Source organism: Squalius cephalus, assembly GCF_949319135.1.
Source record: "Squalius cephalus genome assembly, chromosome: 1".
Taxonomy (NCBI): Eukaryota; Metazoa; Chordata; class Actinopteri; order Cypriniformes; family Leuciscidae; genus Squalius; species Squalius cephalus.
Genome location: NC_137122.1, coordinates 30,096,757 through 30,121,612, shown reverse-complemented (window position 1 = coordinate 30,121,612; position 24,856 = coordinate 30,096,757). Strand labels below are relative to the sequence as shown.

General features: G+C 36.7%; 3 protein-coding genes across 6 annotated transcripts in view; 2 read left to right on the top strand and 1 right to left on the bottom strand.

Moving 5' to 3' along the window:
• The first annotated feature begins 1,184 nt into the window (after positions 1-1,184).
• Positions 1,185-19,873, top strand: nprl3 (NPR3-like, GATOR1 complex subunit). Of its 4 annotated transcripts, XM_079887172.1 has the most exons (15): positions 1,207-1,359; positions 1,491-1,867; positions 2,085-2,154; positions 4,267-4,305; positions 5,146-5,278; positions 7,468-7,542; positions 10,619-10,772; positions 10,875-10,956; positions 11,579-11,716; positions 12,121-12,277; positions 13,431-13,537; positions 13,702-13,831; positions 14,890-15,079; positions 15,176-15,368; positions 17,192-19,873. In XM_079887172.1, the coding sequence occupies exons 2-15, from the start codon at positions 1,672-1,674 to the stop codon at positions 17,355-17,357; spliced, it is 1,830 nt and encodes a 609-aa protein (XP_079743298.1). In that variant the 5' UTR covers positions 1,207-1,359; positions 1,491-1,671; the 3' UTR covers positions 17,358-19,873. The 4 variants fall into 4 exon arrangements, with proteins under 4 accessions (XP_079743301.1, XP_079743300.1, XP_079743298.1 ...); XM_079887173.1 differs by having other exon boundaries at positions 1,207-1,867; positions 10,878-10,956; XM_079887175.1 differs by lacking the exon at positions 4,267-4,305 and having other exon boundaries at positions 1,185-1,867; positions 10,878-10,956.
• On the bottom strand, positions 17,872-22,728 carry mpg (N-methylpurine DNA glycosylase). The gene is made up of 3 exons (XM_079887378.1): positions 22,123-22,728; positions 19,214-19,418; positions 17,872-18,920 (listed from the first exon to the last, which is right to left on the bottom strand). The coding sequence occupies exons 1-3, from the start codon at positions 22,327-22,329 to the stop codon at positions 18,508-18,510; spliced, it is 825 nt and encodes a 274-aa protein (XP_079743504.1). The 5' UTR covers positions 22,330-22,728; the 3' UTR covers positions 17,872-18,507.
• The window catches only part of rhbdf1a (rhomboid 5 homolog 1a), a 68,560-nt gene continuing 65,867 nt past the window's right edge, over positions 22,164-24,856 (top strand). The window contains exon 1 of the mRNA XM_079887095.1: positions 22,164-22,295. The gene's annotated coding sequence lies outside the window, so the exon portion shown is untranslated. The remainder of the gene's footprint in view (positions 22,296-24,856) is intronic.

Below are 24,856 nucleotides of genomic sequence, written 5' to 3'. Positions count from 1 at the left end.
AACGAGTGGTTATTTCAGTCAAAGTTGCTCTTCTATCAGCTTGAATCAGTCGGCTCATTCTCCTCTGACCTCTAGCATCAACGAGGCATTTTCGCCCACAGGACTGCCGCATACTGGATGTTTTTCCTTTTTCACACCATTCTTTGTAAACCCTAGAAATGGTTGTGTGTGAAAATCCCAGTAACTGAGCAGATTGTGAAATACTCAGACCGGCCCGTCTGGCACCAACAACCATGCCACGCTCAAAATTGCTTAAATCACCTTTCTTTCCCATTCTGACATTCAGTTTGGAGTTCAGGAGATTGTCTTGACCAGGACCACAGCCCTAAATGCATTGAAGCAACTGCCATGTGATTGGTTGATTAGATAATTGCATTAATGAGAAATTGAACAGTTGTTCCTAATAATCCTTTAGGTGAGTGTATAATCTGTTTGTTTGTAAAATGTATTACCTGAATGAAATGAAATCGAATGTATCGTCCTGTGGAATCATTCATTCAGACAGCATACGAAGATGTTCAACTAATAAAGATCTTCATCGCTGGCAAACAAAATAATGAATTTGCAGATTTGCTTTCACTTGACTTGACTGTACTGTAGGTCCATGGCCAGTACAGTCGGACGCTTGATGTTCTTAAATCTTCCTGTTATAAGTCCGAGTGTGAAACCGCTTCAGATTCAGTGCGTGCAGGAAACCGAACAAATCATTCAAACTGATTCGCAAACTGATTTAGACAGTTCTGCCTACTTATTTGATTAAGTCCCCAGCAAAGAAGAGCTGGAGGTAGAAGTGAGGAGATGCACATGCCTCCTCAGAATGATGTTTAGTTTGTTTGTTAGTGTTTTATTGTTGACAGAGTTGAACAGAGTTGAACATATAAAATTGCCTAAGTCACAAAGGCATGTTCAGAAATCTGCCTAAGTCATTTATTTCTGTTACGTTACATAATTGACATGCATTGTTATTAGTATGTCAATAGTCATCTTCTGCCATAACCTTTTTGAGTTACATTATCAATAAATATCATATATTCAATTATTGATTCAGTTTTTTGTGTTTTCTGAGAAACCTGAAAAAATGACTTAGGCAATTATTTTAGGAAGGTGACGATATTCAACTGTTTCATTTATTTATTTATGCATGCATGCAGGCATACATGCGGAACCATTGCATCCAGTCATTTGTATTTCTTCGGCGCACGTAGTGTAACACTAAACACTGACCTGCCAGGCGGTAATGTCGTATGTTTCAGTAAAGAATGACGTTTATTTATTTAGCTCTCCGTTTAAAACTTCACTGTCAGATTAGTTGCACATATTCAATGACGCCAGCTGGTGACTGATGGACAAGCCATTTTGGTGTACTATATCTAATGATACCATTAACTGGTTTGCGTCAGTGTTGTGCTTTTAGTTAGCTAGCACAGGCTAACAGAACTTGTTATACTGCCATTATCTCCCATTTTCGTTTATGTCAGTTCTCTTTTCAGGTTATCAGAGATGCAGTTCATCAAGTGCATCGGATGTCTTACACTCATTCAGTTAAATTCTCATGCGGTACAACCCTTTAGCTGTCCAAACTTGTATTGTAAATGTTACATTGCACGTTTTCAGCTCCAGCTGCAACCTTAATTCGACTGAGATTATATATACTTCAGAATACGCGTCAGGATGTACAAGCAGTGGTCTCCAGATTTCAGTTCAGATGCGAAGCTGATGTGGAAGCAGTCTGAATCCAGCCTGCAGCCAAATGGTGAAAAGACAAGTCCCATAAGCGTTATACTAGTTAGCTCTGGCAGCAGAGGAAATAAACTGCTCTTCCGATACCCGTTCCAGAAGGTGTCTGAAAACACTTCATCAGCAGCATGTAAGTGTTCCTGCTTTCTCTTCTGTGTGTCATCCTGGCGTTTGTACTGGGGACTGTAACATTTATGTCTGCATATGATGAGCTTTAACCTGACACTGCCACACCTGCTGTGATTGATCCATTTTGACACATTTCTACTGTCAATCACATTACTTTACACATGCAATATACACAAAGAATTGAACTTTTCAAGGTGTGCATTTTTATTTCATTAAAGCAAAACAGCGGAGTCCATATGTGTTGAATACATCAGGTGACTCCACGGAGGACCAGGATGGGGACTCAAGGTAGTATGCAAAGCATTACTTTTTGACTTAAGTTGCTTTATAAGTGTGCATGTTGTTGATGTAGATGTGCTTTCTGCTAATACACTACATATGACCCAAATTATTCTGTTGTTGTCAGCATTTTTCTGCATGGGATAAACCCTAGTGGCATGTTAAGAAATCACCCGTGTCACCAGAGTTTATGATATCCACTGTTGTATGTTTCTATGTTGGATGATTTTAGCTTGCTATCTGGATATTATGCATTAGTGTGTGCTTATAAACCACAATATATGTATGGCCTGATCCAGAAACGTCATTAAACTTGACTATAAATGTACATGTTATATGTGATAGTTTTAGGTATATGATTATACAACGTTTTAAGCAGCATAAACATAATATAATAATGCATAATATATGTACATATATTATTTAAATAATAATACATAACTTTATAAATGTGTCGTAAAACTGAGTCTGTATTGCTCTGAAATCTGTTTTAAACAACATTATTGCGTGATATACATTGCCGTTTAAAAGTATGGGCTCGGCACGTTTTTAAATGTTTTTCAAAGAATTCTCTTCTGCTCGCCAAGGGTTGCATTTAGTTTTTTGTTTGATCCCATACTGTTGAAATCAGTTGTGAATTTATTTTTGATTCTTTGATTAATAGAAAGTTCAAAAGAACAGCATTTATTTGAAATAGAATCTTTTGTAACGTTATAAATGGTATTTACTGTCACTTTTGATCAATTTAATGCATCCTTGCTGAATAAGAATATTAATTTCTTTAATTTCTTACCAAAAAAAAAAAAATTCTTACGGACCGTAATTTTTGTAATTTTCACAATATTACTGTTTTTGTTTTTTAAATAAAATAAATGCAGCCTTGGTGAGCAGAAAATACTTATTTTAAAAACATTAAAAATCTTACCGATCCCAAACTTTTGAACGGCAGTGTATAGTAGGCTACATTTGTATTATTATTATTATTATTATTATTAGGCTACTACTAATATTATTATTATTATAGGCTAAATTATAACCCTTTTTATAAGCCATTATAATGAACAACAAATGCCTTACAACATCAGGTGTCCTTTGTATATACTAATATATATATATAATATTATCACAAAGGACATCTAAATGATAAAGTTAATTTATTACCTTAAATGAAAGGACAAACAAATAATTAACAAATAAGCACACTTTCAAAGGGCTATTATGTAGAATTCAGAAACCCTCGTTATTAGCGACACCGGTGGCCGTTAAGTGAACTGCAGGCAGCAACTTATTGCTCAGGCTCACATTCGCGAACACGTAATGTACAAGACACTGAACATGATTCAAGGCTCTAATATACAAAGAAGTTGGAAATACCTTTTCAGCGATATCCTGACGCCATCCACGCTGCTGAGAGCGACGTTAGATGAATATGTAAATATGTGCTGTACAAAAATGACAGAGGTGAGAAAGCAGCAGTTAAGAAAGCATCTAATCATCGTGATTTGGAGATGTTTGCACGACCTCTGAAATTCACCGGCATCATGTCAACAGATAAAGAAAATAAAATGATACTGTTATGATAGTTGGATAATTAAGTATATTTGAGACCATAGACTTTATAGATCTGGCTGAGACTATAGTTTTAATTAATCCCTTGTCTTTGTATGACACATTACAGTGCAGAATGGCTCTTTTGGCATTATCCTGACACATTTGTTTCATGTGTCATAGAACGGAAGAGATTCTCTTGGGATCGTCACATCCTTTTGATTTTCCCATCAGAAACGTCCCGAGTCCATCACATAAAAATCAGTCAATAGGCTTTCAAAGGCAACCTAGGAAGTCGGGGAAGGTTTCGTTAAAGGGCTGTTCATACATTGGCAATAAATAAAAGCGATTAATACATGACAATTCGTACATATAGCCCCTTAAACATTGTAACCAGAATTAAATATGTAAAAAGAAAACAAACTTACTGTTCTGGATGATCAATCTTCAATCTTAAAATTTGGTTTGTTTTTGTCACCCTTATGTCATGCATCCTGCCAACTTGTCTGCTGCATTTTTTTCTTTCTTTTTTCCTTTTTTTTTTTCTTCTTTATGGCCCTATTCCCATTTCAGAGAACAAACTCCATTAACTGATGAACAGTTGGTAGCAGGGTAAGATTAAACCACCATTCTCTAAGTCTAAACCACCTCTCCTTTTTCCAGAGCACCACATCTTTGTTCATGTTTTCTTCCTGATAATTTTGTCTGACATGTATGTTCTATTTTGTTCACACTTATATGCATTTAAATGGCAAATGCAGTCTGTAAAATTTTGAGTAATTGTTGTGATAGCTTCTGTAATTTATGTCATAGTGTCAGCTTAAATCGGGTCATGGATTTGAATGAGTTGCAATGGTACGATTATGATTTTGCTCTTACATTCATTAAAATTAATTGAAATACAGCATTGTGGGAATCACCTGAGATACGTTTGCAATCAAGAAATGCTATTGAATCAAATGTGGTACAGGTGATGGGCCTGCATTAATGCAATGCTCATGAACTCAACACATTTCAAGACCTGTTTTCCTTTCTTTCTTTCTTTTCCCCTCACATAATTAAATCTTCTTGGTGTCTGTCTCACTCTAAAGGACCTTGTCTGAGTGGGTGAAATATATACAGTGAGCAATATAAACCAGCAGATTCATCACTCTGCCAGAGGGAGACACTCACTCACTTATAAGTGCATTTTAAAGGTTTAGATCAGGGAAAAAAGTCCAGAGGCTTCACCAAATCATTTGCCCGAACACCCATCCCTTGTGAATCCCCTAGAAATATGTTTAGAGAGTGTATAATTCTCAGCTAGCTGCTAGTGTTGCTACCAGTGTTGAGTAGATTAGCACTTGAAATCCTATCAGACCCTCTGCCGTAATTGCACCCACTGATTTTAGTTTTACTCTTTCTGTGATGTCTCTTTTCTTTATTCCTCTTTTTATGCATTTACCTTCAAAGGTTTTCTGATATTATTCTCGCCACCATCTTGGCTACCAAGTCTGATATGTGCGGCAAGAAGTTTGAACTAAAAATAGACAATGTGCGCTTCGTCGGACATCCAACTTTACTGCAGCTTCCGCACAGTATTCAGGTGAGACGTACCAAATATCTTGTGAAATTTTATTGCAATTTAATATAACTCATTTCTGTTTTAATATATTTTAAAATTAGGGCTGTCAAACGATTAATCGCGATTAATCGCATCCAAAATAAAAGTTTGTTTTTACATAATATATGTGTGTGTATGGAGTATAATTATTTTCTATATATAAATACACACACATGCATATATATTTAAGAAAAATGTGTTATTTATATATAAAATATTTATATATAATATAAATTATATATAATATAAATATATATACACAGTATATACATGCAAATATTTCTTAAAGGGTTAGTTCACCCAAAAATGAAAATTCTGTCAGTAATTACTCACCCTCATGTTGTTCCAACCCCGTAAGACCTTCGTTCATCTTCGGAACATAAATTAAGATATTTTTGATGAAATCTGAGCTATGTCTCACTCCTCCATAGGCTGCTATGTGACCGAAACTTGCTGGCCCAGAAAAGTCATCAAAGAGATCGTTAATATAGTCCAAGTGACTCCAGTGGCTCAATCTTAAGTATATCAAGCGACGAGAATACTTTTTGTGCGCAAAAACAAACAAAAATAACGACTTTATTCCACTTTTCATTTCCTTCTCTCTGGGCCTCTAGTTGGTTCGCGTAGTCTTTTTGCGCAGCGCGTCTGTGTTACACGTCACCACGTAGGCTCACAATTGGCCGACGCCGGTCATGTGTGTGATGCGTGATGACGTGCAACACAGACGCGCAGCGCAAAAACACTACGAGGCCCAGAGAGAAGGAAATGAAAAGTGGAATAAAGTCGTTATTTTTGTTTGTTTTTGCGCACAAAAAGTATTCTCGTCGCTTGATATACTTAAGATTGAGCCACTGGAGTCACTTGGACTATATTAACGATCTCTTTAATAACTTTTCTGGGCCAGCAAGTTTCGGTCACATAGCAGCCTATGGAGGAGTGAGACATAGCTCAGATTTCATCAAAAATATCTTAATTTGTGTTCCGAAGATGAACGAAGGTCTTACGGGGTTGGAACAACATGAGGGTGAGTAATTACTGACAGAATTTTCATTTTTGGGTGAACTAACCCTTTAAATATATACATGCATGTGTGTGTATTTATATATAGAAAATAATTATACTCCATACACACACATATATTATGTAAAAACAAACTTTTATTTTGGATGCGATTAATCGCGATTAATCGTTTGACAGCCCTAATTTTAAAATGTTATTTATTCCTGTGATGTTAAAGCTGAATTTTCAGCATCATTACTCAAGTCTCCAGTGTCACATGATCAGAATTCTAAGGATCTGATTTACTGCTCAAGAAACATTTCTGATTATCAATGTTGAAAACTGTTAATAGTTAATAGTAATTAACTTAATAGTTGGTGAAAACCAAAATCCGATCAATAGAAAGAACAGCATTTATTTGAAATGGAAATCTTTTGTAACATTATAAATGTCTTTACTGTCACTTTTGATCCATTTAATGCGTCCTTGATGAATAAAAGTATTAATTTCATAAAAGTCTTTCTGACCCCAGAACGATAGTCTGTACTGCGTTAGGTTAGGAAAGGATTTTGAACTGTGAAATTTGGCCATTTATTCCTCCCATAAATGGCTCAAATGTTTGAGCGTCAGGAAGCTGCTGCATGTATGAAGAGCTGCTGATAATATTGCAAAGGCACTGACAACTACCATGATCACAGGCGAAGAGCTCCACCTTCTGTTAGAGAGAAAATATGTTAGGAGACCACTATGCTAAGAAATTCTTTGCATTTGTTGAATGAGAATTTAACTTGCTTTACAGCAAAGATTCATAAAAAAATAAACTCAAGCTGCAGATAAATTGATTGATTATAACATGATCACTTTTTCTGTAAGTTATCAACACAAAACTCTGTTATACTAACCTGCACAATGAAAGTATAATCTACATGCACACATCACATTTATTTCTCAAATATAGAAATATAGTTGTCACGACTTTGTACTTTTTAGAACTTGAAATGCAATACGCTTAAAGCAACATTCAATTCAATTAATTTACTGTAATATACGTAACTTTAAAATAAAACAAACATTATTTATCATTGCTCTAAAAGTCTACTTTTTGAAAGACATGTTTAATAATAAAATTAGCTTAATCTAATTCTACTTATTAATGATATTCCTTTCCCCAGGTCTCCAAAACTGACCCCTCCCCCAAAAGAGAGCTGCCCACCATGATCCTGTTCAGTGTGGTTTTTGCTTTAAGGGTAAGAAAACATCATATTTAAATAAACTCTTAATGAAAACTGATATAATCTTATAATATATATATATATATATATATATATATATATATATATATATATATATTAGTAAGAAGTGTTTTCTTATCATTGCCACACTGCCTATCTATTCAGCTCCTGACGAACACTTTAATTATTATTTTAATTATCACTCAGTGACTCGTTTAACCATGTATTACTGGAAGGCTATTGTCTTTCAAACACATGAACACATCAAACACATGATGTGAATACAAATTCACATCATTTCATATTTACATACAATACAGGGATTCCCCAACTTTTTCATCAGCGTATCCTCTTTCACCTAGTATATTTACTTGAAGTAACCCCTGCGATTTTCAGTTAATAAGTGCAATAATACAATTAAGTTCACGATTCTCTGATGTTGGATAATGGTGTAATGACATGGAGGTAAACAAACTAAAATAGTTTTTAGTAAGTGTTTTATTTTTATTTGATTTTGTTTTTATTTTAGAATTATTTATTTTAATGTTATATTTTTACGATTTAATTACTTAATATCTTAAAACCACTGTTTGATATGTTGGCCCACAAAGATATTAAGGTACACTTAAAATATGTGACTATCATGGCATTAGTGTTTTGTGCTAAATTAAGATTCAAAATGTCAGTGTCAGTCTCAGCGTATGCTCGATAAAGGACAGGACATCTATGTGAACTAAGAGGGGGAAAATCATAATTTGGTTTGATCATTGTTTAATATGTATTGCAAAAATATATATATATATATATCACATTTTTAATACAGAATACTTTTTGGAGCCCCTGCATAGTGAATCAGCTGTTTGTGAGGATATGTGAGGTCAAGAGTTTCTCAGAAAGGGTGTGGATTTTGATAAGCCTCCAGTGTGCTGTCTATCAGACAGCCTAACAGGGAGGCGGGACTCTGTTCTCCTCACAATCAGACCACACATGATCAGACCCACCCTGGTGCCACCATGACTTAACATGGCAGAGCGCTGAGTCAAAGCTCCAGCTGCAGAAAACGCACACTCACGCTCCTATCAGTTCTCCAGCAATGCCCACTCCCTTTACTCGGGACCCTCCCTCTGTCACACTGCCCACCATTAGTCTGCAAATTTGCCATATGGGCACCAAATATTAGGTTGTTAAAGGGTTGTATTTTTTGGTTGGGTTATTCTTTATGCCCCCTTAAAAATATCAAAATGCAGAAATGAAAAACACGTTAATCACACAAAAGGTATATTCAAGTCATTGTGTGCAATTATTGCATGAATCAAATGAACAAAGACTGTTTTCATATATGCATCATGTACTGTATTTTTGTGGACTATATAGTAATTTGTGGAATAATGTGTTCATTTAGATGTAACTGGAACATTTTAGATTATAATTAGATTATATACAATTCAGATTTTAACTTTAAGAAGTTTAATAAAGGTTTCTTGTCATCTATTATCGTGTAACTACAGTACACTGCACATGCACATTGCAAATATTAGGGGAGAAAAAATATATTTATTTTGCTCCTTGTGAGAGGCATTGTAAACAGTAAAAAGGAAAAGATAAAAAAAAGATTAACAAAAGGCCAACAAAGACAGATTTTTGGCTGAGCTGTACTGTAACGTAATTTTATAGTTTGCATTAAAGATATTTGTCAAAGAAAAGTCTAGGAAAGGGATTTTTTTTTTTAAATGTAATATAAAATACATGCTGATTTTTTTTTATATATATATGTACTATTTATATTAATATTTGTTTCATAGAGTTTTGAGAATTTTTATTTAAGTTTAAAGTTAATGACTCAAAAATGTCATGTACTGTAACCAAGCAAAAAGTACTAACATATTTTTTTCACACCTTGAATACATGTTGGAATACATGATTTTTATGGGTATTAAGGAAGCAGTGAAACAGTTTTATTAAAATATACGATCATGCCAAATTTGTCTTTTTGAGGCATTTATTATTATTATTATTCATTATGATTTCAGCATAGTTTGACATTTTGTACTTTGTCCCCAAAAAATAGAAAATCATCACCAGTGTGGGGGAAAGTTACTTTTAAAAGTAATTCATTACAATATTGTGTTACTTTTTAAAGTAACTTGTGTGAATTACTTTTTATGGAAATGTTACATTACTTTAGCATTACTTTTCTCTGCTTGTTTGGGTTTTTTTAATAACCAAAAAACATAAGTTCTATTTTTGGCAAATGTAAAGGCCCTTTAACACCAAAAGTGGAAATGAATAAGCCTCAGGCTGAAGGAAATGCAAATTCAGGCCTGTAAAGTAGACGGCGCAGGTCAAACAAACCTTTCAGCTGTGCTGCCATTCTGGATCACAGAAGAATAGGATGCAGGAGAAGAAAGTTTAGCACTTTCACTTTAGCAGTAAAAAAGAAAAAGAGAGAGAAAGAAACGTCTTTTTTGCTTATTATGGTTGAATTAGATCATCAAAGGTCAGCAGCAAAGACATTGGCCAATAAAGTGAGATTAAATTCATTAAGTATATTTGTGTTATTTACTAAATTTTATTCTGAGTTTGCATTTTACTCTTTTTGTTCATTATGAGGAGTATTGAATCTGTTTTGTGCATTAATGAGTAAATGCTCACATTTAGTCTAGAACTACAATAAGCATCATGTTCACACAGCGCACACAACGCCTCTGCACTTACTCCTGATTTCTCTCAACATGGGGACAGGAGAGCTGTCAGTCAATACATGGGAAAACAAAGTAACTTGTGTTGTTTGAAATAATAACTTTAAAAGTTTAATTTTAAAAGCAATGTGTTACTCTACTAGTTACTTGAAAAAAGTAATCTGATTACGTAACTTGCATTATTTGTAGTACGTTACCCCAACACTGCTCCTCATAGAAAAGGTTTATTACTATTGAAGTCATTGTATGTATGAATAAATAAATGCATTTTTAATGCAATTAGGAATAAATTCATAGACAAGCACAAACAATGAGTTTCATGTCATTGACCCACTCATTAAATAAACAATAACTGTTTGTCTCTCTCTCATCTGTGTTTCCACCTTCTACAGGCCAATGCAGACGCGTCAGTCATCAACTGTATGCATAACCTGTCTCGTCGCATTGCCATAGCCCTGCAGCACGAGGAGCGCAGATGCCAGTACCTCACCAGAGAGGCCAAGCTCATGCTAGCAGTGCAGGACGAGGTCACCACCATGACTGAGAGTGAGACGTCCCGTTCTCTTGAGATGTGCAGTGTTTGTCCTGCTAATATAATCACTGAAGGTGTTATGTGATTTTCACCATGACATTTACCTGTTATTATAGCAGACGGCACCCCACAGTCGCCGTTTCGCCAGATCCTTCCCAAGTGTAAATTAGCTAGAGACCTAAAGGAGGCCTATGACAGGTGAGTAGTGTTACGTTAACCGTCATTTACCCATTCCTGTCATCGGGTTGATAACATTCTTATCAGCAAATGTCCCTTTGATTTTAGGGGTACTAGGTTATGGTTAGGAGTAGGAAAATGGATGTTTAGGGCAATAATTTTTCAAAAGGAACATGTCCTGCTGGGCTAAATCATGCAGCATGTTGTGTTTCACCACTGTTATTGATGCTTTAACTTAAATTCTTATGCATGAAATACATAATTTTCATATATGAATAAATGTTGCATACAGTTGCATCCACCTTATTTGTAATGTAGGAGTGAGTGCGTCCATTTGTAACTGAAATGTGCGAGACTTCCAGTTTCAGTCCGTTTTGCTGCTTGATAATGCAAAGTGGTATTTATTGTCATATTATTTAAATCATAAACACACCATTTACTGCTCTTTATTTGCTGTTCCTTTAGTTATTTCCCTATAGCGTCTAATGAATCAGAAGTCTCGCATATTTCACAGAATATAGCTTCTGCTTTGCAAAATAAGGTGGACCGTCAAACATGCTTGACTTGTGTCTTTATTCTTAACTGAAAGAAACACTCTTGTAATTTCTGTAATTTAACCTTATAGACTGTGTGTTGTTTTCAGTCTCTGCACAACCGGAGTTGTTCGGCTTCACATCAATAACTGGCTTGAGGTCAGTTTCTGCCTTCCACACAAAATCCACCGTGTAGGAGGGAAACACATCCCACCAGAGGCTCTTGAGCGCAGCCTAAAGGCCATTCGGTGAGTTACAGCATATATCCAACACATTTTGCAACATTTTAAAGTCACAAATGCCCCCGGTCATCATGTTGCATTTAATTCAGCAAGTTGCTGATATTTTCTTGAAAACTTGATAACTTTTTCTTTCTTGTTTCATATTCACTATTCTTTCTTGGGATATAGTATTCCTCAGTATGCTTTGTTATAAAGTGCTATTTTTGGCAAATATAGTAATTCATCCATCTATTCTTTGTGCACAGTATGTATACTATTTACTTCAGCAATAGTGTGGTAATATGATAATCTGACAATAGCCTTAGTCTCCCTGCCTTTTTTTTTTTTGCTTGCATGATCAAGTGCACTTGCTATTTGGCCAGAGTTTAGTTTGCACTGCAAGTATTGTTGTGGTGGTGTGCCCCCTGCAGGCCGTATCACGCACTGCTGCTGCTGGACAGTGAGAAGGCCTTGCTGGCTCAGCTCCCTCTGGACTGCTCTCCTGCTCTAGTGCGCCTCATCAAGACCTGCTCAGCCGTCAAGAACTTGCAGCAGCTGGCTCAAGACGCTGACCTGGCTCTCCTGCAGGTCAGTGACTATATTACACTTTTATCAGCCGTGTCCTTTTTTCATGTTTTCATCTTCTCTTTGGTTTGACAAAGACAAGCTCTAGTTTTAGTCCTGACAAAAATAAAATGAACAGTCACTTTCCTCATCATAGCATTTGTTTTTGTTATAGTTAGTCTTATACTGCCACCTAGTGGACAGAAAATAACTCTGTTGTAATAACATTATGTTCTGGATAGACTATATATAAAACAGTGTTTTTTAACCTTTTTGACTGTAATATTTATTGTCCACATCATTATTTAAAAGCCTGAGACTCATAGTTCATAGTTTACTGGTTAAGGATAAAATAAAATGTAATTATTATTATTACAAATTCTACTCAATAAAATATTTTAGAGCTTTGCATAACTAGAAAAAATCCATTATAAAAATTGTTTTACGATTGATTAATTTACATGACCTGTAATCCAGGTCCAGAAATCACACTTTTACCTACAGGATACATCTCTACAGGTGTTCTAGTAATATGGGAATCCTGTTTCTTCGCGGAAAAGTAAAATAGTTTGAAAGGTTGAATTAAAGTAAGAAATCTCTTGATTTGTAGTTGTTTTGTCTTATTTAAAATCATTTAACCCTCCTAATGCATTCGGGTCCGTTTTGACGCACAAGAGGTACATAATGTTTTTTTTTTTTTTTTTTTTTTTTTAAGTTAATAGTTTTTAGTACGAAAATTTACGAAAAATTGTGTTAAGACTGTCAAAATACACATAATTTATTTTTTAAATACAAAAAATGTAGGAGTAAATGTAGGATATAAATGTAGGATATAACCATTTCAACTAAATTGTTACACCTTTTGCGTTCGGGTCCGTTTTGACCCGAAAGTGAACTGTGGCTTTACATATGAAATTACGGTTTCATATATATATATATATATATATTATTTATTTTTTTATTTTTTTTTAAATTAGTCTAGACATTGATTAGTTAGATTTGTCTCAAATTACTTCTGTAAAATACATTTAACTTCTTTCCTACACTTCCCTCTTGCGCTGCATTTAGTTTATAAGCATGCTTGCTCGTACGCACACAATATTTCTGAAATTAAAATAAAATGACAAATAAATTTACCAACTGTATTTAGATCAGACACTAACACTGCCTCCCACAGGTCTTCCAGATAGCTGCGCATTTGGTGTACTGGGGTAAAGCCATCATTATCTACCCTCTCTGTGAGAACAACGTGTATATGCTCTCTCCCCATGCAAACATCTGCATGTGAGTATGTGCTTTCTAGAAAACCAATCGAAGCTCTTTTGCATTGTCAGTGTTAATGCGCACACTGTAAAAAATTTAACTTTAATTAAATTAAAGTTCTTCTAATTCCTTTAAAATACCTCTCTGCAGACATTAATCGTGATTTTGTGTTTTCCTCCCTCCAGCTACTCTCCTCTGGCTGATGAGTTCGCCCTCCAATTTCCAGGTCATGACCTGCCTTCCATGTTAGCCAAGTTCTCACTTCCTGTATCTCTGTCGGAGTTCAGGAATCCACTGGATGCCCCTGTGCATGAGGTTAGTGTCGTAAGCCACAATTTTACCATCTTAAACAAACAACAAGCAGGAAGTCATTCCTTGTCAATGGGGAGTAGTACAGGAGCATTGTGGAGATTAGAACATATTCGAATGCGGAATTTTCTGATATGCGTTGAAATTTGGACTTTTACCCCATGCTTCCGCCTAGTCTGTATCAGAACTATCAGATTAGTAAATAAAATCTAAAATTCTTTAAACTTTAAATTTCTGTAAAACAAATTATGAATAATTATGTCAAAAAATAATTATGTTATAATTAATTATATACGTTGATGAGTCCTAGAAAACCTACTATGTTTTTCTTTCACATGTTTAGAGACTTTAGTCAAGGTAGGCCCCACATTGAATTTTACGTGGATGAAAATGAGGCTGTGAGGGAAAAACATAGTCTTTCCAATGGCGTGTGCTTTATAAAGGCCCTAGATCACATATAGCTTTCAAAGCATACCACTTTCTAAACTGTTTTTTAGAGTCTACAGAAAGTCTTTTGGAAAGATGTTTCGTCAGCTGAACAATCTGCTATTGAATAATTACAGTCCATTGAACACTCTGCACTTCTATTCCTCAGCCTAATTTTCATTCCTGTCAAAAATTAAATATGGAGCTAACCTTACTAAGGTCTATTGGTGATCAATTGTTTTGTGTGGACATGTTCATACTTTCATTATTCATCGGATTTAGTCTCAATGGTCAGTAAGGGTCAAGGTTTATGTGGATAAAATGCAATTTTCAGCTTGTTTTGCACTGTTAAGAAGGTTTTTCAGCTTTTCCGTTGCAGCACTCTCTCCGTATTTACGATTCTTTGTAGCCTTTGTAGCATTTGACTCGTCAAGCATATCTATAACAGACTAGTGGGAGTGGCCTTGGACGGAAACATGCCCAGTGCATTATGGGAGTTGTAGTTATTCAATTTTTTTCACCTTTTTTACTGAATAGACAGCCAAATTATATTGAAAGACCTTTTTGCCAGCAGGTAAGTACCCCTTTAAGGCTTGTAGATGAAGTAATTATTGTTACCATTATGTGTATCTGAGCAGGCCCAGCTCATTCAGATGGTGGTATGGATGCTCCAGCACCGGCTTCTGTTTCAGATCCATACGTATGTTTATCTAATGGTCCCGCCCACTGAGGAGGAGCCTGGTCTGCGGGAGGAGGAGCCACCCATAGTCACACGCGTTACAGGCCGAAGTCTGAGCACTCCCAGTGCCCTGAGCTTCGGCTCTCCCAGTATGTAACCCAGTTAACCACAACACCACAGACACTCACATGAGAGAAGAGACAAATAAATATTCAAATAAAGTTTCTCTCATTTTCTCTCTGCAGCAAGTAGCGATGACATGACCCTGACGAGTCCCAGTATGGAAAACTCCAGCGCTGAGCTGCAGACCGGAGGAGACTCTCCTCTCAATAAAAGAATGACGGAAACGCTTCTGGCCAGCCTGACCGAACATGAGCGGCAGGCCATACTCCGTGTACCAGCGGCACAGAACCCAGAGGATCTGCGCTTGTTTGCCAGGTGACTTTTTTTTATTTTTTTTATCTCAAACGTGACTTTGTTCTGAACAGTAGGTACGTTTTTAAGTTCGCACTCATTTACATCTTTCAGAATGAATCCATTCCAATTTCTGATTCTGAAAGTTGTTTATATTGAACCCTAAACTCTGCAATTCGATTCACATATTTGTTTATGTGTGCATTACATGTATTCCAAACTAAATTTCAGCACATGTGCAGTGATCAGAATCAGACAAAATGAACCGATAATGCCATCTGAGCTACAGTACCGCCAGCATAAATGTAGTTTTTGCCTTGATGACACATCTAATATGAATGCTTGCACTTTTTTTTAGCAAATATTTAGTCTCATCCTCTGACTAGGGATGCATTTCCCAAATGCATCGTAAGCCTATGTAGATTGCAGAACTTTTTGGAAACGCAGCCCAGTTCATAAGTTGCGAGACATAAATAAAGATATGCACATTTATAAGACGTAAAATGTAAATGTGTATCACGGCACTGCACATGTGCACTTGGTATTTTTGAATCCGATTGAGAAAATAGTCAGATTCAAGCGTTTACGTGCTTATATTTGTCCTGTTTATTGGAGTATTTATGGTCTACAACACCTTTTCCAAACCGATCAAGATTTACTTTGGATTGAGCTCAATCGTATGGAAGCTTGTTTCCGCCACAGAATAAAACATTTTAAGAGATAATTGCGACTTTTTATCTCACAATTGCGAGTTTACATATCGCAATTCTGAATTTATTTCTCAGAATTACGAGATATAAAGTCAGAATTGCGTGAAATAAAGTCAGAATTGCGTGGAATAGTCGCAATTGCGTCTTATAAAGTCAGAATTCTGACTTTTTTTTCTCGCAATTGCGACTTTATATCACGCAATTCTGACTTTATAATATGCAATTGGGAGATATAAAGTCAGAATTGCATGATATAAAGTCGCAATTGCGTGTTATATCATAGAATTGTGAGATATAAACTATTCTGAGGTAAAAAAAAAAAAAAAAAAGTCTGTCTTTTTTTCCCCCCCTTAGAATTGGAGTTTATATCTCACAATTCTGAGAAAAGATGTCAGAATTGCACGGCAATTATGTGCTATAAAGTCAGAATTGCGTGATATAAAGTCAGAATTGCGTGATATAAAGTCGCAATTGCGAGAAAAAAAGTCAGAATTCTGACTTTATAACACGCAATTGCGACTTTATATCACGCAATTCTGACTTTATAATACGCAATTGGGAGATATAAAGTCAGAATTGCATGATATAAAGTCGCAATTGCGTGTTATATCATAGAATTGTGAGATATAAACTATTCTGAGGTAAAAAGAAAAAAAAAAAAGTCTGTCTTTTTTTCCCCCCTTAGAATTGGAGTTTATATCTCACAATTCTGAGAAAAGATGTCAGAATTGCGCGGCAATTATGTGTTATAAAGTCAGAATTGCGTGATATAAAGTCGCAATTGCGAGAAAAAAAGTCAGAATTCTGACTTTATAACACGCAATTGCGACTTTATATCATGCAATTCTGACTTTATATCTCACAATTCTGACTTTATAACACGCAATTGTGACATTATTTCACGCAATTCTGACTTTATATCTCGCAATTCTGAGAAATAAAGTCAGAATTGCGAGATGTAAACTCGCAATTGTGAGATAAAAAGTCGCAATTATCTTTTAAAATGTTTTATTCAGTGGCGGAAACAAGCTTCCATACAATCGCGTCGATTGAGGTGTTTACATGAAGTCCAATCAGTCTTATTTTATATGGATTATTTGGGTGCATATTAATGTAGATAGTGTTGTCATTCTTTAGGCTTCTGCATTCCTTCAGAGGCCATCATCACCTGGAAGAGATCATGTACAATGAGAACATGCGTCGCTCGCAGCTGAAAACTTTATTCGACAAGTTTCGCAGTGTTTTAGTCATAACCAACCATGAGGACCCCATCATCTCTCTGTTCCAGTCTCCACCAGAGTAAACGGATCAGTCAGCTCGCCGTGAGACTGAGGACGGCGTGACGTGTTTGCTCATCATCAGTGGCTTAACCTAATTCAGGAGCAAAATGTGTTCTGCTGCAATAAAATAATGACCTGCTCATTTTCAGAAGAGGCTTATGGAGCGAGCCTCGCATAATCTACTGTATATAACTGTGTTGACCAAAGATTTTTATGTTGTCATGATTTTACCTCATAAGTGGTTGATTTTAATAAATGATTCGGGGGTCGTGCTGTGCAGTTCATCCTCGGGCAGCCATTAAATGGATTGTTTAAGTATTCCACCCAAGCATCTCCTATTTTGATATCGTTCCCTGATGTGATATATCATCTCCTCAAGCAAACAAGACCGAAAACACATGACATGATGGTAATTCCAGCATGCCCTGAAGACTCCAGTGCGGAGAAACCGAGATCGGGAAGAGAAAGAGAAAAAAAGGGGGTTGTAATTGCTATGAGGTGCAAATGGTTTTCCAAACATCTGTAAAATCAATGAGCACCAGGAATAACAAGACTATTTATTATATAAGAAACATGATGTTACAAAAACCAGACCTGTTCAGAAATCAAACTCCAAGGAATAGTTCACTCAAAAATGACAATTCTCATTATTTACTCGCCCTCATGTCTTTCCAAACCTGTATGATTTTCTTCGGTAGAAGCTTGTGATTTTTGCTGCTCTTTTTTTTTGTTCTCAATGTACTAATAGTGAAGCTTTCAAGCTCCAGAAAAGATGAAATGATAACCATGATAGATGGTTAGATGGCTTTGTGAGGGCAGTTAAGAAAATTATTGGTGAATAAAGACGTAAACTTCAGCCTTTTGCTCACACAACATTATTATATGGCCTTAGAAGACTATAGAGAATAGCGTTTAGAATATACTTACATTAAATAGAGAATATAAAGCACAACCACTTTGATACTTTTATGGTGCTTTTCGTCGTTTTTTGCGCTAAATGATCCCTGGCCACCATTTATTTTATTATATGAAAAAGAGCAACTTGGACATTCTGCTAAACTTCTCCTTTTCTGTTCTCCAAAATAACACAAAAAAACCATACACGTTTAGAACAACATGCGAGTGAGTAAATGATGACAATCTCTTTAAAGAGACCGAACAACATGAAGACCTTCAGGAGACTGTCTTTTGCGAATCAGTGGAGGATTGTGAATGCATCTGACGCTCTGCGTCTCTGTTCAGGACGCTCACACATGGGTGTCCTCTCAGGTAGAAGCGAAGCGGTTTGGTTGCCCATTCCCCATGAGACTCAACTCCAATCCGATGGGCCGACACCACCTCTCCAGCGGGAACATTCTCTCGCTCTGGGTCTTTCTCAAGCCACACCTCGGTATCAGTGGCCAGATCCCTGCGGTCGAAGCAGCGCTGTACATCTAGCGCTTGGCACAACTTGGACGGGCCATTGCAGAGCTCTTTGTCCTTAAGGGTTTTGGCTCCAGCTTTGCGTTTGGCTGCTCGCAGGCCCCTCATGACGTCCTGACCGCTCAAAGGCTCCAGCGAGCGCAAAAGCACGGCCGCCCCCTCCCCTGCACACACACACACGCATAGTAGAGTAGTTAGCAAGGCTCCTCACTGTCTCCTTCCTGTTGGCTTGTGTCTTTGTGCGTATGCTCCAACCTTTCTCTAGGTTTATGTAATGTGCCAACTCGAACTATAATGAGAAACAGTTGGAGAGAAGCAAAACGGCAGCAAAACAAAACACTTGTTTCTTGCTTAACTAGCGATGAGGGATCTGTGGTTACAGCCTTCCGGCTCCATCTCCTGTAAAGCCTTTTTCCTATGTGCGTGTGGTCAATTAGAGTGGATTTTGGAGCCTCACCTTGGCTGGAGACATTCATGCAGAGGTAGATGCCGTAGATGGGATAGACATAGATGGTTCCAGGCTTCATGAACATTGCAGTGTTCCTCTCTGTGCGTTTTCCCCCCGCTGAGTGGGACGCCTTGTCCTCCCCACCCAAATATGCCTCGGTTTCCACAACCCTTGCTCTGAGCTCAGTGCCATCAGTTAGCTTCCTCACCAACACCTAATAAACACAGAAACCAGATAACCTGCAAAAACACCATCTGTACAGTCATCTTATATCCAGCAGGTGGTGCAAATGTGCCAATAAATTATAACGACTGAGACTAGAATCACGTTAACAGTTGGTGCTGGCTAATGATATGTAAAATCTTGTTGCTTTTTGAGTAAAGGCGGGCTATTGTTTTTCTAAACCACTGGGTCTATTTTTTTTTTTTTTGATAGTTTATAAAACAGGCACAAAAAAAAAAGTCTCTTCTGCTCACCAAGGCTGCAAAAATACATTAAAACCGTAATTTTGTGAAATATTATTGCAATTTTAAAAAACTATTTTCTATTGTAATATATTTTAAAATGTAATTTATTCCTGTGATCAAAGCTGAATTTTCAGCATCATTACTCCAGTCTTCAGTGTCACATGATCCTTCAGAAAGCATTAAAATATGATGATTTGAAACATTTTTTGATTATTAGCAATGTTGTGCTGCTAAATATTTTTGTCAACCTGATCTTTTTTCCCCCCAGGATTCAGAAACTTGAAGGAAAAAAAACAGCATTTATTTAAAATAGAACTAAAATTTTACTTTTCTCTTTGACATTTTTTATGACAAAGCAAAGTTGGTTCAGGTTGTAAAATGTCATAGGTTGTGACTCCCCAAAAACCTCATAATATTGATATATATATGTATTTTTTAATGTGTAAAATGTGTTTAAAGGTGTAAGAACAATATATTAAGAACATTATATTTTTAGAGTCATGTAAACGTTATGTAAAGTTTTTCAAAAACCATACATGAATACAAAGTCTACATTTGACATGTCATGTGTCATGTAGTCATACATTAAGAACTTGACATTTGTGTTTTAAACTAGAAAACTAACCATCAAAGCACTAACACATTGTGTGACACTCTAAAGTCTGTGTTCATTCAAAGTGGGTTCACTTATCTTTTGAAACGTTGCTTAAAATGTGCTAAAAGATGCTACAGCCAGTCATGCAGGGAGGTAGAGCAAATACAAGACAGCTGTGAACGATGTTTATGCAGTGAGCGCGACAGAGTGTGAAAGCCACAAGTGTCACCTTCTCCAATGTGGCTGCAGGCTGTCACGCTGGACGAGTGCTTGGTCACACCGAGCAACCTATTATGGGTCAGACCGGATACCCTTCAACATGATAATGGCTTTTCATGCTTCTCATTACACCCCCTTATTTACACACTGGTAAACTGAAAACAAACAAGGGCATACTTTGTGCTGGTTAAATCAACCTGAAACTCGGCACTGTCATGCAACGATGTGGCTAATTTTATTAGAGTAGCCTCGATGGTTTCAGCAGCCTTCTTTCCATTTTAAACCTCATTAAAATGCAAATTAGGCCTCTCTGTGTCCGGTCGAGCCTATTCTGTGCTCTGCATTCTGCATTTAACTCTGTCATTCAAATGGTTCCATGAGGTTGAGCTGTATTTCAAGTGTTGCACAATTGATATGCTGTCTGCAGTCAAGACAAGGAGTCTTTAAAAAACTCCTAGAAGCCAAAGTGATTCTCAACATTATATCTAAATTAATATGATATCTATATTTATTGTAAAAATGGACAATGTTTATTTTTAATGGAATATTGCAGTGTTTATTATAACTGATTTATCCGTGCACATCACAATTTTTTTTTAATTCATGTGCCCTCATAATCCTTAAAACAAAATAACTTCCCCCTCCCTCTTGTAGTGACATCTCTTCACTGATGACGTGTTTACTGACAACCTGTCACACACATGAGATCGACCAGTAGCAAACCACAACCATCCAAGCAATTCCCAATGGACAAAATTAAATCCCACCCTACATTTTTTCTTGTTTGGAGAGGCTGTTTCACTCTGATATATGTCACAATAGGGAAGAAAAACCTTTCGCAACTTGTTTCATGCCGATTTTAAGACATTTTATAAGCATTAATATTACAGGGATGGGCAACTTCGGTCCTGGAGGGCCACTGTCCTACAGAGTTTAGCTCCAACCCTGAAAAAAATTACCTGCCTGTAATTTTCTAGTAATCCTGAGGACCTTGATTAGCTTGTTCAGGTGTGTTTGATTAGGGTTGAAGCTAAACTCTGTAGGACTGCCCTCCAGGACCGAAGTTGCCCATCCCTGATGTATTAGTTTCAACACAATTTTGTAGCATTACAGACATTTTTTCTTCCATCAAGTCAGAATTGGGTTTCTGAACACTGACTCTTGCCAAGGAATGAGTATGTGCTTGGGATGTTGCTCATTTCTGGGTGTCACTCTATGATTTCATCACAGTTTCTGTGAATAATTTTTTTTTGTTTTGACAGGAAACGGCTCAGGATTAGGCAACATTCTTAACACTTTCCTTCATACTCTATGATAGAAATAAGATATGAAAACGATTATGCCATTTCTGACCATTTGAATGTAAAATAACTAATATTAAGTTAAACATTTAATGCAGGACTTTAATGCCATTTGTGTTCCATCTCTGCATTCCAATGATCCAGTGCTGATATAATTAACAAGAATATATGACAGAAAAAAGGCAACTAATAATATTAGAGAAAACTATTTTTTAATAGTTTTAGTTAACAATAACAACAATGCCTGACACTTTAGGAACGTGATTTCTTGGAAGTTCAGCAGTAACCTTTTCATATGAGGTGATTTCCTGAGATCGGACCCTTCCCTCAGCTTACCTTGCCGAGAAAGGCCTTCGCCAGATCAACGCAGGACTGATGGAAGAAGCTGTCACTCAGTCTGACGGGGTCTTTCATTGAGAAATAAGGGCTGAGATGATGATGATCCGCAGTGTTCGTGTCAGACTGAATGAGTCTCTTTGGAGGTTCACCATCGGCAGATTCTGATTGAGGTAATGATAAATTCTTTCTCTTCCGTGTTGTCATTATAAATATTACAAAATATTAGGCTATATTTTTTTTCCCCAAACCATAAGTTTATTCCAGTCTTTCTATCTAACGTTATCTTTTCTTTTTACTTTACTTTATAACGTTACTTAAATGCTAAATAAAATAAGACCAAAAAGCACGCAGGAATAGCGTAATGTCGCTTTTATAGGTGATATAGCCTATAGCAAAACTGCAACATGTTCCACTGTGCAGATTATTTTGAATAAGTATAACTGCGGTCTTGAGGGTGGGGAACACTTAAGGCGTATACTGTCGCTTCTGTGTTTAGTGGATGTTTGAATACGGAGTTGCAGCAGCTTTAACAAATTCATTCAGTTCAGTTTCAGCAGCAGCCCTGGTTTGTTTACCTTTAGCAAGCGCAAAGCACTATGGGATACTTAAAGGGCCAGTGGCGTTTGTGTGACGTTAAGTTGCAGAACAACTGAGCTGTTGGTTTGTAGTTGTTTTGATTGATTTTCAGATGAAATAAGGTGCAAGTATGTTTCCCACTTCTCCCACAAAATCACCCATAGAAATGAGTAGAACTTTTGGCAATGATTAAAGGAGAACTCCGGTCAATTTTAACATTGAGCTCTTTTTATTTTTGTAAATTTGGAGTGCTGTCAATACAGAGAACAACGACAAAAATCGATGTTGCCTACACCGTGTTATCCTCTTTTTTAAATTTGCACCCTTTTGACTTAAATGGGGTAGGTTTTAAACCTGCTTAACATCCTTGATGTGTCATTACAAGTGCCCAGCCATTGTGAGTGATTCCTTCAGAGTGAACACGGGTGAATCTGACTGCAGTAGATGTGAAAGATATGAATAAAAATTATGTTAATTCAGCCAGCGCACATACCTGTATTTTCTTCCTGTTTTCGGTCAAAGTCCACAGTAATCGATTGTCGAGTTCACGCGCATAGGTTATCAAGCTCGTGAACTCGACAATCGACTACTGTGGACTTCGACCGAAAACAGGAAGAAAATAAAGGTATGAGCGCTGGCTAAATTAACATTATATTTATTCATATCTTTCACATTTACTGCAGTCAGATTCACCGTGTTCACTCTGAAGGAATTTAAGTCAACAGGGTGCAAATTTTAAAAAGAGGATAACACGGTGTAGGCAACACCGATTTTTGTCGTTGTTCTCTGTACTGACAGCACTCCAAATGTACAAAAAAATGAGCTCAATGTTAAAATTGACCGGAGTTCTCCTTTAAAATGACAGTCACATTTCCCCTATTTCCTTGCCACCAAGAAGATTTAGGTGCATGAAAATTATGTCATGACATCACCAACACAGGTCCTGTTTACACCTGGTATTGAAATGCGTTTGGGTCGATCAGATCACAAGTAGACGAGGGAGACATAACCGTTTACACGTGGTATTTTAATCTGTCATTTTGTCCACCTCTGTCCTGATTTCTTTGAGGGGAGGGTCTATGGACAGGTAAATGTATGGGCTTTTTCAGATATTTCGAACTAATGGACAAAGAAAGCTCACGCAATTTATATATGAACACGACCAGAGTCGATGGAAAAAATACGGAGATCAGCAGCTTTCGTTTCTGCTCTGACAGCTCTGATAACGCTGTGAATGTGTCAGAAATCAGGAATGGTGAGAGAACATTGTGCTTGGTATGTTTTTTGTCTTCAAACCAAACTTGGATCTTTAGCTGACAAAGCCTAAATCCTGTCTGGCTAGCGCGCTTCCCATAATGTTTATGCGTTAGGTCAGTAGCTGTAGGCGAAGAGCAGTCTTTTGCTGTTCGAACACATTTGACCACATGAGCGTTTACACTACGAAAACAATCCGGTCAATGCGTTTTCGACTACCTCTGGAAGTGGTCGAAAGTTGACAAGCTCAAAACGTGTCCACTTGTGATCCGATCGACCAAATCACATCTTAATACCAGGTCTCAACAGGGCCATAATCTCATTCATAATTATTTTACATTTTGGCAAATTGGTGGCTAATTTATATGAATTATACCATCTCATTCATACATTTTCATACAAAATCAAATTGCGCCCCAGTGACGGGTATGTTTAGGGGTGGGGACAGGGTTATGGTTGAACCTTCATGCTTACTTTTTTTACACATCATACAAATTCATAAGAAATCACCACCTCGTAAGTTACACAGATACGTTTCCCCGCGATATCAGTTTGGACTGGCTGGCTCGAACAGTCCCAAATTCATCAGAGACTACCTAAGCTGTGACATGGAAAGCTTTTAAATAAGTTAACCCCAAAATGAAAATTCTGTCATCATTTACTCACCCTCATGTCATTCCAAACCCATAAGACTTTTGCTCATCTTCAAAACACAAATGAAGATATTTTTCATGAAACCTGATTTCTGTCCCTCCAATGGCAGTCCATGCAACCCAAACTTGCTTCAAGACATTCATAAAGAGATAGTAAAAGAAAATAAATCATTATGAATCGGAATTTCATTTTGGGTGAATTATCTCTTTTAGGCCCCATCAAGAAGAATTGGGCACTGGTAAAATAT

Bases quoted from the DNA above. Each gene is read 5' to 3' on its own strand.
- nprl3 (XM_079887172.1), top strand. From the start codon at position 1,672: ATGTACAAGCAGTGGTCTCCAGATTTCAGTTCAGATGCGAAGCTGATG. The intron at 10,957-11,578 runs GTGAGTAGTGTT...TGTTGTTTTCAG, and splicing joins CTAAAGGAGGCCTATGACAG to TCTCTGCACAACCGGAGTTG. The intron at 13,538-13,701 runs GTGAGTATGTGC...TCCTCCCTCCAG, and splicing joins CCCCATGCAAACATCTGCAT to CTACTCTCCTCTGGCTGATG.
- mpg (XM_079887378.1), bottom strand. From the start codon at position 22,329: ATGACAACACGGAAGAGAAAGAATTTATCATTACCTCAATCAGAATCT. The intron at 19,419-22,122 runs GTAAGCTGAGGG...TGTGTTTATTAG, and splicing joins CGAAGGCCTTTCTCGGCAAG to GTGTTGGTGAGGAAGCTAAC. The intron at 18,921-19,213 runs GTGAGGCTCCAA...GTGTGTGTGCAG, and splicing joins CATGAATGTCTCCAGCCAAG to GGGAGGGGGCGGCCGTGCTT.